This window comes from Lactuca serriola, chromosome 9 (genome assembly GCF_051521515.1).
Source record: "Lactuca serriola cultivar US96UC23 chromosome 9, Lser_US96UC23_V15, whole genome shotgun sequence".
NCBI lineage: Eukaryota > Viridiplantae > Streptophyta > Magnoliopsida > Asterales > Asteraceae > Lactuca > Lactuca serriola.
In genome coordinates this window covers 17851904-17869891 of record NC_136416.1, presented here as the reverse complement: position 1 = coordinate 17869891, position 17988 = coordinate 17851904, and the positions used below count along the sequence as shown (strand labels likewise).

Sequence of the window (17988 nt, the reverse complement as noted above, 5' to 3'; positions counted from 1 at the left end):
CTCCATGGTTTCCTTCTTACTATAACCACATCGGACCAAAGTGACATTCGAATAATGAAGTCCGCTTAACCCTAAGCGAATGCTACCTTCCCAACTGAAGATCGAATAACCCCGACCTTTCTCATCTGTTACTCATAGGTCCATGCAACTTGCGGTACCTCCCGTACCCGAGTACTGACCCACACAGGTCTAAGACATTAGATGACAAACAATACTCCTCAACATGGAACCCACCTCAGAATCCAGAACCTCATCTCGCCTATCTAAAGCACCACCAGAGCCGAACTCAAACTCGGGAGTTTAGTTCGACCCAGAGTTGGAACAACTCGTCCCAACGACACACCCAACTCAGAACTCATTTCCCGCAACCCATGCGTACCTCACTTATCCCATTCTTTTGGATTGCAATGACCACACCTTAATCAGAACATAATGATCCCCTAACATTGAGGAGACCCCGATCTCAACCCTGGTCCAACCACCAGGTTCCCACAAACTCATAAATTTGGGCCACCCCATGCCTAAAACTCTTCTGCGCCATGCTCTAATCAAAGAGTACTTTATCATAACAACTTCTCGCTAACTAGTGTGTACTACGTCTTCCCGTAGCACCACATCAACCTCTCACTGTCTGGTGAGTACTACGGCTTCCCGTAGTATCACCACAACCTCTAACTGACTGGTGAGTACTACGTCTTCCCGTAGTATCACCACAACCTCTGACTAGTGAGTACTACGGCTTCCCGTAGCATCACAACAACCTCTGACTAGCGAGTACTACGACTTCCCGTAGCATCACAACAACCTCTAACTAGCGAGTACTACGACTTCCCATAGCATCACAAAAACCTTTGACTAGTGAGTACTATGGCTTCCCATAGCATCACACCAACCTCTGACTGACTCACACACTCCGCGTACCAATCATATAGGTGCATGCACTTACCCAAATTATGCATCACTATATCTGGCAGCAATCGCCATAATAAAATATCCTTCTCGGCTGTAATTCCATATTCTTGGACAATCTCACTTTCTGTCATTAACCGAAAGGACTCCCACTGGAATCATAGATGCTTGACCTACCACCTGCCATCTCTACTCAAGACTCAAAATTATCCGAAATCTAATGCATTAAATTTAGATACCTCGATACACCACCATAGAACCTCACGACATCTCGTCTCATCCACTGATCTTCCTGTTCCACAACCTGAAATTGGTTGTCTAATCTTCTGCCCTTCCCAAGCTGAATAACAGCCTCATCATTGAAGCAGAATTTCTCAACTGTCGAACTCACCCTACGAGCCAACCATCTCGAATTCACCATTTTGACCTCGAAGAATTTCCTTTCACCCCAAGGTCTCCGACCATCTGCCAATTTCCATGGAGACACTCATCCTTTTCAAACATAACACATTTATTATCTCGCTCTGCACCTCGTTTTAATCACCAATAACCATGGGCTCATGAGTTCGCACTGCCGATCTCTCCGTATCCAGATCTTTAACCATTCTCGATCGAATCTCTAATCCCCTCAATAAAACACCCGGTTCTCCCCTACTTAGGGTTCGAACCAACCCCAATCGGCGCACCAACAATCTATCCCACAGACTGTTTCCACCAGTAATATCGCACTGACACTTGGAAGGTGCTACGCAACGCTCGATGATCTCCTGACAAAGATCGAGCAACTCCAATGCCCCGAACTCAGATGAAATCCTCAGAACTTCCTACCATGACTGCCTTTAGTCATTTAGAATCTCACACCATTCCATCACCGGACCTCCCAACTTTCCAGTATTAACCCTGACTGTTAGTCTGGAAGTAATGATCTGTCGTACTCCTTATCATCGACTCCTCAATCCAACGTTCCATCACGTCACTTATCATAAGAGCATAAACCATAATTCCACTCTTAATTCCCATCAAAGACAACAAGGGCCACCGCCCTGATATACTCATCTTGATCGTCCGACGTTGTAGCTAACACATGCCCTACCATACTCAATTAGAGTGTCTCCTGGTCCTTGGCCATCTCAGTCCCCACTGACGACCTGTTCAAGCTATATCTTTACCTCGCGGTCGACCTACTGCCACATACTCTGGATAAAGATCACCATTCGGGCAATCCCACAGGGCTCACCCCCAAACTCAAAACTAAAATCTCAACAACTCTTATGTCTCCCACCAGAAATGGATATAGCACCACTCAGGTCACAGAAAGTGACCTCCCCACTATCGGCCGGTCGCCCAACCCAGACCGTATTCTCCCATAACGCACCATCCCTACTCATCCTTGAGTCTTGCGACTCCAACTGGCATATCACCCACAATCCCTCAGAACTCACTCGATTTTACCTTTCAAGGGATGCTCCACTAAAACTTGTTCATCATGGCCTTCTGGCCCCACACTCATTCACCTCGATCTCAGTCTAGACAATCCCCACGGAATAACTGGTAAAAACCAGAAACACTAACCGCCACATGTCATGATACTCGAACCGTGTGGTCACCTCTCGATCTGCTATGAATCATGGTACCTATACCATGTTATCTCCTCTTAATCTTCTACGAATTAATGGTACTCGAACCACGTTCCCTCTTCTCAATCCACCTCAAATCATGGCACTCGAACCATGACATCAACTCTCGACCTACTACAACTCATGGGACTTAACCCATGACATCACTTCTCATTCTGCTACTTATTGTGTTACTCGAACCATGACATCACCTTTAAATGCTCAAATACCGACTCCTGCGTGCCTGCTCAGACGACACTTACTCAGGGCAAAACAACGCCCTCTCGTGAAACATCTGTGTAATCACAGTCACAGACTCCGTTCCCTGCTTGAGGGACAAGAACTCTTGTGCCAACCGTTCCTGCTCCACCGGGGGAACATACTCGTCTCTGAACATGATGGTGAACCTCTCCCAGGTCACCTCCGAAATCTCTGCAAAAGTGAAGTTTGCCGTCACGAACTTCCACCAGTCCTTCGCCCCCAAGTGAAACTGGTTCGGTGCAAACCGAACCCTTAGATGCTCCGGACACGAACAGGTGTAGAAGCATCCCTCGATATCAGAAATCCATCTCATCACAACAATCGGATCCTGCGTCCCATCAAACTCCGGTGGCTTCGTTTTGCTGAACTCCCAGAACAGCATCGAGTCACCCCCTTGAGGTCTAGCAGCAGCCGCAACCTTAGTAACCGTTGCATATCTCTCGTCAAACGTCTCAATCAAAGTGGTCTTGATAGACCCAAACATCCTCGGTATCTCTGCACGGATAGCCGCAGCCCCCTCGTCATGGATCATCTATCGAAGCTCCTCGTCACTCACGCCACTGGTCTCTGGTCTGTGGCGTGTCCCAACCATGATGTCTCCGAAATACAACATAAAAAATATCAGAGACTCACTCGATTGTATTCGCACTCGTTAACTCAGCCTTACTTTTTCCTTAGTACCCTAAGGATTCTTACTTGGACTGCGCACTAATCCGATGTTTTCAGTAGTACGGGCCCCAATACTACCTTCCACACTGCATCAACATTCATTCCAAGTCCTCCTCCTAGGATCCCAGATCACAAGTACATCTTGCTAAGCATAGGCTACCCTTCGGTAGACTTCTCATAAGCTCCTCACTTCTATCTACTCACTCTCGAAGCATCTCATAGCAGCACTAATCTCCTAGGCTAAGGCATCACAAATCAGGCCACTCTAGTCCTAATATGAATACCTAGCCTACTCTAGCATGCATAACATATCATATCATATCTCATAACACATAATGTAAGGGTATTTTGGGAAATCACCGTTCGGGCGCTGGCTGATCGTAAACACTACTCCGTTCCGCCTTTCTCAAAATCTTTCTCTTTTAGAAAAAAAAATGTTTATTTTTTTTTTTTTGAGAATTTTCTTCAAATCCTCAGTTTGAGTTCAGATACGCCCAAAGGCGCATCCGAATCCCTCAAACCAAGGCTCTGATACCAACTTGTAACAACGTGAATTTTCATAACAATTTTTCATTTTTCAAATAACATAAAACTCATTCAATATTCTCAAATCTCAAATTTAACAAATGCCATCATGATAAAACATATCCTAAGATCATAAAATAAATCTTCTGCCAGTGTGTATGGATCATGTCGGCGCCTTCCCGCTATCATCGCTAGTACCTGAAACACATAACACATAACACTGTAAGCATAAATACTTAGTGAGTTCCCCAAAATACCACATACAACACATACGGATTTCCAGGCCATAACTCTATGGGATCTTCCGATCCAAGTGTCTCAGGGGATTTCCATCCCATAACTCTGTTGACTTTCCGGTCCATACTCGGTTGACCTTCCGGTCCATATCATCATACTCATATCATAACATATTACATATACAACATACATCACATTTTCACCATACGCATAAGACCTTCCGGTCACACATAATCACCCCATCGGGTAAGGCATAGTAAGAAGACTCACCTCTCATGATGTCAAGTAAACCTTCTGGCTTGATAACGTCGATCGAGCCTCCGCCTAACACATCAGGAAAACATCTATAATTAATACTTTCTCTTATCCTCATCTCTAAAGAATGGGTAGAAGACCATTCTACACCTTCCTAACCTTTCTTGAATCAGTTTGACCAAAACCCTAAGGTCAACTAAAGTCAACTCTAGTCAACGGCCAACTTTGACCAGACTCGTCGAGTGCACTCAGGTGACTCGGCGAGTCCATGCTTGTCCTATGAATCCTCCTAAGGTCTCACTCGACTCGTCGAGTTAACCTTTCACTCAACGGGTTATCACTGGTCACGAATCGCGGGGCAACCCGACTCGACTCGTCGAGTCCCCATATGGACTCGGCGAGTTCCCTCCATGGCATCACTCATATGACCTTCTGAGGTCAAATCTATTTCTCTAACTTATAGATCTGACCTTCTTACACCCAAATATCACATAAAGGTTCAAACTTTAAGCTCATGCAACACTCTTATGCCCTTATATGAAGAAATGGCTCCTAAAATGGCAACCTAGACCCATATCTCCAATGGAACAACATAAAGCAGAATGGTTGGGACTCTTTGGACCTCTTAAGGTCCAGATATAAGACTTATTCCACCTTGGGACCTCATAAGCTTTGAATCCAAGCTAAAGAAGGAATAAGAAAACCCTAGATTCAAGAAACCACCAAATACACGAGAATAAGTATAGATGCATACCTCCTACAGCAGTCACATGCGAAGAGATGCTAGATCCACTGCCCCCATCTCGTCCCTTGCTTGAGTCATTCTCTATTCCTTCCACAAAACCCACCAAATTACTTGATTTCATCATAAGAACTCTCCCAAGGCTCCAATGGCGATTTAGGGTTTCTCACGGAGATATGAGGCGCATCCAAGGTCATAAGTTCCTTTAAATAGTCTCCAACCCCGGAACTTAGGGTTTTCTCTGCCCAACACCTACTCAGCGAATCCATACTTGGACTCGTCAAGTCCTTTCATTAAATACCCGCAATCAACTCGACGTGACTTGGCGAGTCAGACTCTCGACTCGTCGAGTCCCTCTTAAATCTTCTAAATTGAAACACAAACTAACATACCCGAAATCCCGGATGTTACAATACAAGTCCTACGACACAAGGTTGGACCGCAACCTGAACCTTAAGCAATAAGTTGGACCGCTCCCGAGCCTACAAGATAAGTTGGACCGCTCTCTTGGGCCTACAATATTAATTGGACTGCTCGGGTGTCTTGGCCTTCAGCACAAAGCATGACTGCCTCAACCCAACCACATAATTTTAACATATGCACATGAACAAATAACCAACTAGCGTATGTAATTAGAACATATATACCAATACAACAATTCACTACCGCATACCAACATCCTATACACAAGGATACATAACACAACTAATGGGCCGACATTGGTGCCTTCGACCCATGAGTACAATGACATAACTCATCTCAAGGTCTAGAAGATAATTAAGCTGATCACAGATCCAACAATCGACTTTACGGGTCACCTATACATCAAATATGGTTCAAGTCTTAATCTATAACCCAAAATCCTCAGTGTGACCCAAATTCAAACTTGGTCAATGTAACATCCCCCTCTGGCACGTATCAATATATTGTCCGCTTTAGGCTCCCGACACGAGGACTTCCCACGGGGTCACCCATCCCTGGACTGCTCTCGCCCGGGCATGCTTAACTGCAGAGTTCTTATGGGATCTGCTGCCCTCATGGCTTTAAAACGCGTTGTGTCAAGGAAGGTATCTGTAACATCCCAACTGTCAGGTATCATTTTTATTCCATTTAGATTTCATTTTTTTAGGTCTACTCGATGAGTTGACGTTGTGAATCGTCGAGTAGCAGCGGGCCAGGACATGTCATTTAATGAGTGACTCGTTGAGTCGACATGGGGAACTCGACGAGTAGGAGCTGGCAGTGGAAACTCTAAATTGCAGGGTTTTTGCACCCTATATATTGGACCATTAGCGCCTCCCACTGTCGTCAATCACCCCTTGAGAGCCAGAAACCCTAATTTCCGTGGGTGTGAGCTTGGAGAGTGTTTGGAGCTTTGAGAAGTGATTTTTGTAAAGGAAACTTGTAAATCGAGAGGCTAGCATCAAGGATTTCGTGTGGATCCAGAATCCCCTCCAGCTTGGGCACGTTTTGGAGGGAATAAGCTATTACCTTAACCTCTTTTCTTCTAGGATCATTCATATGTGGAGGCTGGGGATTTCTTGGGTTATTCATTAGGGGATTTTGTTTTGGGATCTAGATTTGAAGCTGAAACTTCAGATCTGAACCTCTTTTGAGTCATAAGTCCATAAAGTTTCCACCTCTTGCAAGGATGAGACTCTCCTAGGGTGTAAAGCTCCATTAGAAACTTAGATTGGACATTTAGAGCCCCTAGGCCTTGCATGCACGTAAAGTTTGCAAACTTTACGTGATAAACATGCCCTAGAGGCTTGGATCTACAATATGGAATCGCTGCATGGCTTAAAAAGCGTCTGTATGGATGATGGACTGAAGGGACTCGATGAGTCGCAAAGGTCGACTCGGCGAGCCACATGAAGATGGCCATGTACTCGACGAGTTGGATGAACAACTCGACGAGCCCGTTGAAGATTGCCTTGAACTCGGCGAGTCGGCTAGGGTTTCTCCCAATCCCTGGACACGTATGAACTCGACGAGTTAAAAGGGAACTCGACGAGCCAATCAAGGATTTCACGACTTCTCGAGTTCAGGGAGGACTCGACGAGTCGGTAAGCTACACTCGACGAGTCGAGTCAACATGGACTGTTGACTTTGACTTTGACCTAGAGTTGACCAGTTGACTTCTGAGGGTATTCTGGTGATTTGGACATTTATGAAAAAGGGGTTTTATGGTAACTATAGGTGGCGAAGTTCGTGTTGGTGATCCGAGAGTTGAGCTTTCTAGTTTCACACGACAATTGCGATGTGAGTTATCCTCACTATACCAAGGGGTCTAAGGCACCAAGGCCGACCAATTGGATATATTATCCTAGCAGTGAGATGTTGAGTATGAGTTAGTATTACATGTTAGAGGTTATCCCCGTTAGGCATATCAATAGGACTACCTATGATGTTATATGATTATTGCATGCTTAATAGTTATGTTATATGTTACATGTTATGTGGGATGAGTTGAGGTTGTACTGCTCCGTGCGGTAGCCAACAAACCCTAGAGTATTCCAGATATGAGCTGAGGGTCAGGCAAGGCATTCCAGACTCGTACTGAGGACTCGAGGGCATTCCAGATACGAGCTGAGGGCCCGGTAGGCATTCCAGACTCGTACTGAGGGCCCAGGGGTAATCCAGCTCGTAAAGATGTGGACCCATTGCATGTTGTTTCAGTTTGTCATGATATGTTATTGTTGATATGGTCATGTGGACTGTATGTGTATCGGTATTTTGGGGGTAACTTACTAAGCTTTCGGGCTTACAGTTTCCGTTTATTGTTTCAGGTATATCAGGGGATCGCGGTAAGCCGAAGGCATGATCATACAACTCCTCATATTATGTTTATGTTTATGGGAAAACTCTGATAATTAATGTTTTGAAAACAAAGTTGTAATGTTTTGATGAACTTGACATGTTTTTTAAAGTTTAAATTGGTTTGAAATTTTTGGGTGTTAACAGTATCAACACCCCTTTAAAGGAAATGCTTTGTTTTCCTTCCAAACCGATGTGGATACCTTCCTTGACACAACGCGTTTTAAAGCCGTGAGGGAAGTAGATCACATAAGAACTTTGTAATTAAGCATGCCCGGGCGAGAGCAATCCAGGGATGGATGACCCCCTGGGAAGTTTTTGTGCTGGGAGCCCAAAGCGGACAATATTGTGATACATGTCAGAAGGGGGTGTTACAAATGGTATCAGAGCTAGCTAGGGCACGGGTCGATGTGTTCGACGGGGATGTGGAACTCTATAATGGGGGGTGAAGGTGGGTTGCACCTGATCCCATATCGGCTTGGAAGGAGAACTAAACACTCCTTATAAGGGGTGTCTTCCTTGTCACAACGTGTTTTAAAGTTGTGAGGGCAGCAAATCTCATAAGAACTTTGCAGTTAAGCGTGCTCGGGTGGGAGTAGTACCGGGATGGGTGACCCCCTGTGAAGTCCTCGTGCCGAGTGGCCTAAAGCTGACAATATTGTGATACATGTCAGTGGGGGATGTTATAGTCAAAGTCAACAGTTAACGATCAAAAAGTCAATGGTGAACTCCAGTCGACATACGCTCAACGTAGAGCTTAAGGTATCAAAAATGGGTGAAATCAGGGCTATGCCCAACGTAAGGAAGATTACGTCCAACGTAGGTATTCGATGCCCAAACTTAATTATTAAGTCCTTCAAACAAACCAATGACCCTTCCTATTTTCAGATCTACACCATATGTATATCTTAATGGATTAAGTATCAAACTTTATCCATTTGCATGGTTACAAGGAGCGCAAATCTTTAACCTAGTTCCTTAAAGTCATCTATTGCTCAAGAACACATGCATGGATGGATGAGAGTGACCAAGCTCTCATTTTTATGACTTAACAACCCTAAGAGCATCTGGAAATGATACACAAATGGTATGGAGTAGCTCATACTCATAAAAACCAAGGTTTTTGGGACAAAAGCATGGAATACACAAGAATAACTAGATCTTGCATGAAACATCATCAAGGTGGAAACTTTATACCTTATGGAGATGTATAAGTGGATGCAACTTTTGTATCTACATTAATTTGAGCTCCCAAGTGGTTCCACAATACTCTTCTTTTTTCAAAAGTGAACACAAAACACCCCAAAGGCTAAAAACTCATAAATGGTTATTAGGGTTTTCAAGGAGGTCGTTTGGGAGGGTGGAGACTAAGAATGGAAAAAGCCTCAAGGGGTTAGAGCCTTTAAATAGGGCTCAAAACCCCAAGATTAGGGTTTTGGTTCTGAGTTGTTACGCCCTGCGTAACTTAACCTACGCCCTGCGTAGGTCATTTAAGTCCCATGTCCAAACTCCTTCCTACGCTCAACATAGGAGACTATCCTACGCCCAACGTATGGTGGATTTTCTTGGAATATAACCTTTAAATGAAAAGATAACCATACCTTCAAAGATCGGGTGCTACAATTCTCCCCTACTTAAACTAGATTTCGTCCTCGAAATCCTCGGTTGTAAATAAGTATGGTTAGTGTTCATGCATCTTCGCCTCAGACTCCTAGGTCCACTCGGAACCCTTCTAATACTGCCATTGGACCTTGACTAAGGGTACCACCTTGTTACACAACGCCTTCGTCTTCCTATCCAAAATAACCACCAACCTCTCCACATAATTCAGACGTTCATCGACTTAAATGTCGTCTAACAGAACAACTACCGAATCATCAACCACACACTTCCAAAGCTGAAAAACAAGGAAGGTGTTGTGAATTTGACTAAGCGCTCAGTCAGATCCAATCGGTAGGCCACTTTGCCTACTTTCTTTTATGAAATTTTTTTTCAAGATAAACACGGTTATTTTTATTTAAAAAAAAAAAAACAATGTTCACTTTCTTTTATGCAAAAAAATTGTTTGCTTATCTTTTCATTAAAACCATGCATTAGCATTTATGTTCATAAACTTTTATTAAGAAAAAGTGTTGGCCATTTTTTCCAAGTAATCAGAGAAATAAAAAAAAAAATCCAATTAAACCATTCTATTTTGTATTATATTGTATTTTATATGTTTTTTGACACATAATTTGTCATTATTGTAGTTTAACATATAATTTGTCAATTTTGTATAATGTGGAAATTAAATCTTTTACTTAAACCCATTTCAACAACATGAACTTAAAATGTATGTGCAGCAGACAACGATTAAATACCAAATGTTGAGTCATGCCTATCACTTCCATGAGATGTCAAGGCATGCTGCATTTAATAGATGATTAGTGATGAAGAAGGAGCGATTCTTTGTCTTGATGAAGAAGCGGCGGCGAACAACAATGAAGCAATGACGAATTGCAGCCATCTCATCGTGGAAAAAGTGGAAGAAGCATCAGACGATTAACTTTCTTCATGGAGGAAGCCGTAAAATTAGGGATTCTTCTCTATTAAACTAAAGGGTAAAAAATGTCCAACATTAATTAACTAAACTAAAGGGTAAAAAGGTCTAGTTAAACATTTTTTTTAAATGGATGGATAAAATTACCAAGTGAAAATATCATACCCATTTGAATTTCATGAGCAATGTTTTTTATGTTTATATGATACTGAGAGGGTGTTTGGTTTAGCTTTTTAAACCCCAAAAGTCCTTTTTGGAAAAGTTACAAAAAGTTAGGGTGCGTTTGGTTGTGGAAAATTTTTCAGTTTTCTAGGAAATTTTTTCAAGAAAAACAGAAATTTTGAAAACACGTTTGGTTCGTTTAGTTTTCCAAAATTTTCCAAGAAAATAAAAATTTTCAGTTTTCCAACTTGTATGTAAATTCGAAAAGTGATTTTTACAGTTTTCCAAAGCTTTCCAAATTTCTAAGATGGAAAATGAAAACTCTCCCGGTTTCAACCAAACGCGTTTTCTGAAATTTTTATTCAAAATTGAAAGCGAAAACTCAACTTTATTTTCTGAAAACATTTTCTTAGAAAATGAAAACAGTTTTCCACAACCAAACGCACCCTTAGGATTTCCTAACTTTTCCAAAAAGTTCCTTTTCCTTATGTAAAATCTTTAAAAGTAGCTTTTAAAACTAGTTTGCCAAACATCTTTTGTTTTTTTTTCTTTTTCAAAAATGACTTTTGGCTTTTAAAAGGTAAGCCAAACACCCCTTGATTTTCGGAGTTTTTAATTTTTATTTTTGTTTATTTAATTGTTATACTAAAGTTTGAGTTTTTATTAAGTGTATTGCATATAATAACGATTTATTTTTGGATATACAAAAGAAAATAAAAAATTTACAAATTTATAAGTATTAATTTGTTTTAATATATATTCATTTTAGGAAGCATAGTTATTTATATTATGTCATCCGTATACAAAATGATTTCACTATTATAATTTGGTAAAGTTTATGAGACTTCAATAATACATCCTCATCACTTTCATTTATGATCTTCATTTACATTATATTTATTTATGTTGTATTAAGATCGGTCATATGTTACAAGGAATAAGGAGATGTTTTGATCTTTTCATTATTAACAACAAAACGCATGAGCCATCTCACATGGTCGTGCCCTAGTAGTCCAAAAGTCATGAATATTTTGGTAGTTCGCTCCTAATTAACCTTCAACTGAAAAACAACTCAAATGACGAGACTTTGGAGATGAAGACAACTAGTATCAGATAAATTAAGGATACACAAAGCAGTTGATCGATACAATAACATGAACAAAAATATTTCATAGATAGAATGAAATGAATTTCATAATAATTTATACTTAATAAAAAAATATAGTTGCAGTTTGTATTCTGAAATCCTAGAAGTATGAGAAATAACATGTAATCACAAAAAAAAAAAAACAATGATGGCCATTGGTTCGAATACACATACACACACACGCACGAGCCCAAGCATATCTATAGTAAGCACGAACAAAAAAAATATTAGATATACAATTACTTTTTCCTTAACATGTTAATCTCTAAAATCAAACCACTTGTAACCAAAATTCCAAGAACGACTCCATAACCAGCATTCCATGAGCTTCCTGCTTTAGCCAAATGGATCCCATAGAAAATATTCACAATCGCAAAAAATATCATTAGTCTCCCTACACTAGAGTGATACCAGTTCCAGTATGTTCTTGTTTTTGCCTCTACAGCAGGGCGAGCCAAGAAAGCTAGTACCTGTAATTTAAAAAACATAAATTATACTTCTACAATCTTATATATTTCTTGTGTTACGTCTGAAAACATTAAAATTCAAGTATTTTCTGATAGTGTTCAAAGCATAAATTCATTGAGACAATAGACAAAAAGATAATAATGTAGAAACCTGAAGGCAACCAAATGCAAGAATCGTTATGCCAAGTCCTTTGTGCTTGTTAACATTGGCATCAATACGATTATCTAAAACAAGTCCCGCAATCACACCAGATAATCCAAGAATAAACCCTAATGATTGAATACCCGTATGCACATAAAACCATAAAGGATTCATATGTTTCAAATAGCGAGCAACCATGGCGCCAATAGGGATCAATATGCCCCACCCCATCATGTTCAAGGTTCCATGAGCCCTCTTTAAGTTCGAGTAAGGGGCCTTGATTCGACTACCTTCACCTATATCATCATAAATAAATAAATAATCATAAAAAATATTTAAAAAACAAAATTTATTAAATATTTAGTTATATTAGTATTATGATTGTATACTATGCATCGAAGATTGTACAATGCACTATATTTATCTTAAAAATGGATGCATGGACAATGTGAAACCATTACACGTCATGAGTATTGGCAAGGACTATGGGGGTGTTTGGATTAGCTTATTAGCTTATTGTTTATTAGTTTATTTGTGGTGGGAATAAGCAATAAACAATAAACATGAGAAGAGATGCTTATTAAAATTAGTTTATTTAGCTTAATAAGCTAGATTTTATCCAAACACTCATAGTTAGCTTATTGTGGGAATAAGCAATAAACACTTCTTTTTTTCCTATCCAAACACCCCCTAAACGCAATATATGATAAAATATCATTTATTTGTGTATTATATGATTATATTTTTATTTATGTATATTATAATATTATATTCATAACTTTTTTTTAAATAATTGTACTTTGCAATACATATCCGGATATAATGTTGTATTTAGTTTTTTCGTTCTTATTAATTTGGATATCATTATTATAACTATTGAGTTTTTTTTAATATACAGTACTATAATTATAGAGATTAAATAAATATTATAATAAATAAATGAATAAAAATATATTGCTATTTTTGTATTGAATATTAACCATAACATAAATTAAGCTATTGACATCCAATTCTTTCTTTAGTCCAAAAAAAGGCCCAGTATAAGAAGGTAACAAGTAGTTGTCGTTTGTCAATGGGCATTGGACCCCTTCAAAGTCAAATCTTGTGGCAAATATTCTAAGCAACTATCAACAACACAACCAACTCCGACTCTAGAGGAAGATGATCAAACAGCTTAAAATTTGACGTCCTAAACCTAAAGATTAAATTCCTATTTGTTTTTTTGTCATAAAGTTAGATTGATGGAAAATTTGCATATGAATATTACATTTGTTTTTAGTGAATCTTTAAAAGTATTATAATTATTTTGTAAAGCACTTACCCGAGGCATAATTCAAACGGATGGCTGCATGGTTTCTATGTTGAGTCAAGCGAAAGCTCGGTGTACTTGGAGGGGGATTGCTATTATCCCCAACAGAATACACAAGCTGTGGCCTTGGTTCGTCTATAGCCAACTGAAACGCCATATATATCCGAGAAGTATCTGAAAGAATTGTAGACGTGTTTCCAAGAATTTGTAAGTCTCCCTGATCAACCAACACTTGACTCGGGGTTTGACCACCAAGGAAGTACTTTTTCATGTTGCCTGAGCCATCGCTAGCCACCCATCCTACAACGGCACTGGACCCCACCATAGCGCCATTGGGTGAAAACCCCATTCCAATGTAAGAATTTGATATTGGGGCTGATAAGATAAAGCTCCACAAACTTGGGCCAGCTTGTGAGTACTGTGAATTATAAAACATAAATTTTCATCGATCGACATATAGTTATATCACATATGTTATAGTTTTTGCACAAACAAGAAAGAATCCGTATGTTTTTTACAACAATTTTAAAGTTATGCATAATAACATATTATTAAAGAGTAAAAAAAACTATTTAAGATCATATGATCGTTTAAAGTGATTGGTTTTTGTAACCATTGTATATGTTTTTAGTTTTAGAAGACCCTGGATTGACAAAAAAAATACCGAAATATGTTTTTCTAATACATGACCTTCAAGTAAATTCTTGAAAAATACTAAGAATCCCATACCATTTAAAACCCAATAATTCCTTAGACATATATGAAAAACACAGCCATTTGATCAACACGTTGAAGAACAAAAAATGATCATTCAAGATCATAATCAATAGTTAAAGCATTACACAATCAAAACACACAAGTCATGGATCGATGAAGAGACTTACTCTAAGGATGAAATTTTCCGAAGACCAAACAGCAAGACAATTGAGAGAAGAAGTTTCAAACAAGATCTGGCTACTGAGACTACCAAAATTTGAGTTTGAACCACATGAATCTTGGGTTTGTCCATGGATCATATGCAGTGAAAGATGATTACTTGCTAAAATCAATAAAAATGGAAGATTAATGAGTAATTTCATCATGGGTATTTTCTTGATCATCTTTTTTTTCTCTCCAAATTTTGAAATGACAATGAGGATGATGATAATGATATAAAAGAAGATGGAGGCAAGTGGGTGATGAACATGTTTGAATATATGTATCTTTGATGGTATATGAGTGGGAAGAAGTAGGGTTGACTTGGTTTAATTATTTGTTCTATGTAATTGTTTAATTTATTTAATTCTCCATTATTCTAAAATAAAATATTCCTTAAATAAGAATAAAATAAAGAACTTTTTTTTAGTCTTATAAGGTTTAACTCAGATCATTAAAATCAAGAGGGTGCGACTGCAACTGTCAACTCCTTATCGGCCGGTCACCATGGCTTTTATAGGTAACTAGTGCTTAAGCTTTTACTTTAGGATCATTTAAGATTTTTAAGTTCCTATAAAAAAAACTATAAAATTGCAATTCAAGACAGTCAACTAAAATCAAAAATTTTATATAATTATACAATTATAATAATTGTATAACATAAAGTGGTAGGATGGACGGCTACATATTTAAATTCATGATGTACTAATAGTTTAAATGTATTGATTAGAAGTAACAAACAAGAGCAAATAAGGCTAAATAATTGTTTTTACTTTTTATGCATCAATGGGGCTTTACAATATGATTAATCAACTGTACCATAGTATCAATGTTAGAAACTGGTATGTAAAAACATTAAAGGACATAGAAATCACTATTTTAATTTTATTAAAGTTTATTCTTTAATATTCCCCTCTTACTATCTCTCATGGGTCATCCATAACATATTGAATTTTATATAGTTTAAAATAGATTGTCACATCATCATTCTATATTATATATAACTCTATCAATTTTTTTCTATAATGCAGTAAACTCTATAAAGTTCAATGAAACATTAACAAAACTAATTTATAATATTTATTAAGTTTTAAAAAACTTTCATTTTTTCCGTTGAACTTGAAATCTCTTGAATACTAATGAGACATCTTATATTGATAGAGTTTCATTCATGGAATGACAACTTTATTTGTCATATCATTCAACTTTCTCATTAAACTTATCATGCTCTTACTAGATGATTGATATCATTTATTCTCGAGTTTAAATGATGCACGTAATGATCCCACAATCCATACTTATGAACACAATACGTTGTTGTATTTTAATGTGATAATATTAAAGATTTATATAGTTTGATTAACAAAAAACTAAAATATAACACCTTTATAGACATCCGCCATGTGGTACTTGTTAAAAGCAAATTAAAAAACAAACATTCAACTAAAAATATGTTAATAATCTTGCAAAACAAATAAAATGATAGCGAAATTTTTAACTAATTCTCAGATACTAAGGTCATCATGTATGGAGGACATGTCAAGCAGTTTCACCTTACTACCATCTCCTTCCACACCATTGTTGGTATACCTGCAATGAGAAGAAGAGAGAGAACAGAGAGGTGCAGAGAAGAAAAAAGTTGATTGGTTGTGGTCTCTCGTGATATACACTACATGAGGCCATGATCGTAGCTGCAAGTCATCACCACGAGATCTTTAGAGTGTTGTTCACAGTCATTGCCCACCTTCAGCTCACCACCATCAGACTCTCATGTCATGTATACCCCATGACCCAATTGTCTCGTAATTTATCCAGGTTATGCTCATAAACAATAACTTTATTTTATTATATTGACCAAATTAAACTCATTTGTATTGATTTTTAATTTGTTAATGTAAATAGCAACCAGATAAAACTGAAAAACATGATCAAATATTCAAATATAATTACTATAAGAATATAACCATGTAATAGATAAATTTATAACCACAACATGTAACTTAACAAAACAATAAAAATTTAGTGATCATATCTGTAGTTACTAATTTCATCATTGTGATCATGTTTAACTTTCAAGATTAATAAAAAAAAATCAGAATTTTCTATATGTTTTCCCGTGAAAATAAAGAAATAAAAGAAATTCATTAGTGAAGTCTCTTGCTACATCAGTTTCTTGCTCTGAAAACATTATATTTTTTCTCCCATAAAAATAAAAAGATGCATTTTATGATTTCTTTTTGCTAGAATATTATACGATGAAAACAATGCATATATTCAATACTATATTTGTTTGTTTTGTGTTTGTTAGTATATGTTGCAAATGTTGACGGCAACCATTGATGAATGGAATAAGATACCATGAAAGTTAACATGGAATCAACCTTTTTGCCCGTCCATGCCGTTTATGAGTCACATGTTTATAACTTTATATTATACCAACTGATAAAATGGATGGATTGGACAAAGTTGTTAAGGACTTAAGATGGGTGATCTTTTATGCCGCATGTTGAAATGATATTCGTTTTTCTTTTCAAAAAGAAATATGCAAACCATTCAAATAAAAGCTTTCTTGATTTTTTTTACCCAATTTCTGAACTTGTTATAGAGAACAACTCAAATAAGTTTCAAATCACATTAGCCCAAACGAAATGATAGTTTAATCGTTTTCCTATTCATTTTTAAATTCGAATACAGACAACCATTTAAATAACATCAATTGTTACGCATTTTCAAGACCATCGTACTAATAAACAATCGTTGTTATGAAAAATGCAAAAAGGAAACCATGAGATACAAATAACAAGCAAAATAAAATAAATCATAAATGATACAAATAGTATATATATTTAGTCTCAATAGTTTTTGCTAAAACCCTACATTCATGCGACATCCTAGTTCTATCACAACTTATTTCCGGAAAAAAAAAATCCACACGTGGTAACCAAAATCAAAAGGCAATTTGTTGCCCATAATCCTTGAGAAGTCAATAGGGTTTGTATTGTAGTCAAAGACATGCATTGCCAAAAAAAACTTTTGTATACGTTGTATAATTAGTAAAATATATATTAAGTAAAATATATATTAATGCTTTCTTAATTAATGCAATATATCTCGTAGTTGTGATTTTCCATCAACATAACGTCTTATATCAGATTTTATTTAGCATTAGGCTTTTTCTCGTCCAATTGTGGCTAATTAAACACACCAGGTCCAAGTCCATCGACATATACACCATAAAAACAAGAAGGAAAAAAAAAAAACCCGAATCCACAAGAA

At 37.9% G+C, this 17988-nt stretch overlaps 1 protein-coding gene across 1 annotated transcript; it reads right to left on the bottom strand.

Moving 5' to 3' along the window:
• Positions 1–11913: 11913 nt before the first annotated feature.
• On the bottom strand, positions 11914–14970 carry LOC145076851 (Cytochrome b561/ferric reductase transmembrane with DOMON related domain-containing protein). The gene is made up of 4 exons (XM_079022657.1): positions 14682–14970; positions 13810–14215; positions 12498–12784; positions 11914–12349 (listed from the first exon to the last, which is right to left on the bottom strand). Exons 1-4 carry the CDS (start codon positions 14895–14897, stop codon positions 12119–12121), a joined length of 1140 nt encoding a protein of 379 aa, XP_078878783.1. The 5' UTR covers positions 14898–14970; the 3' UTR covers positions 11914–12118.
• Positions 14971–17988: the final 3018 nt, after the last annotated feature.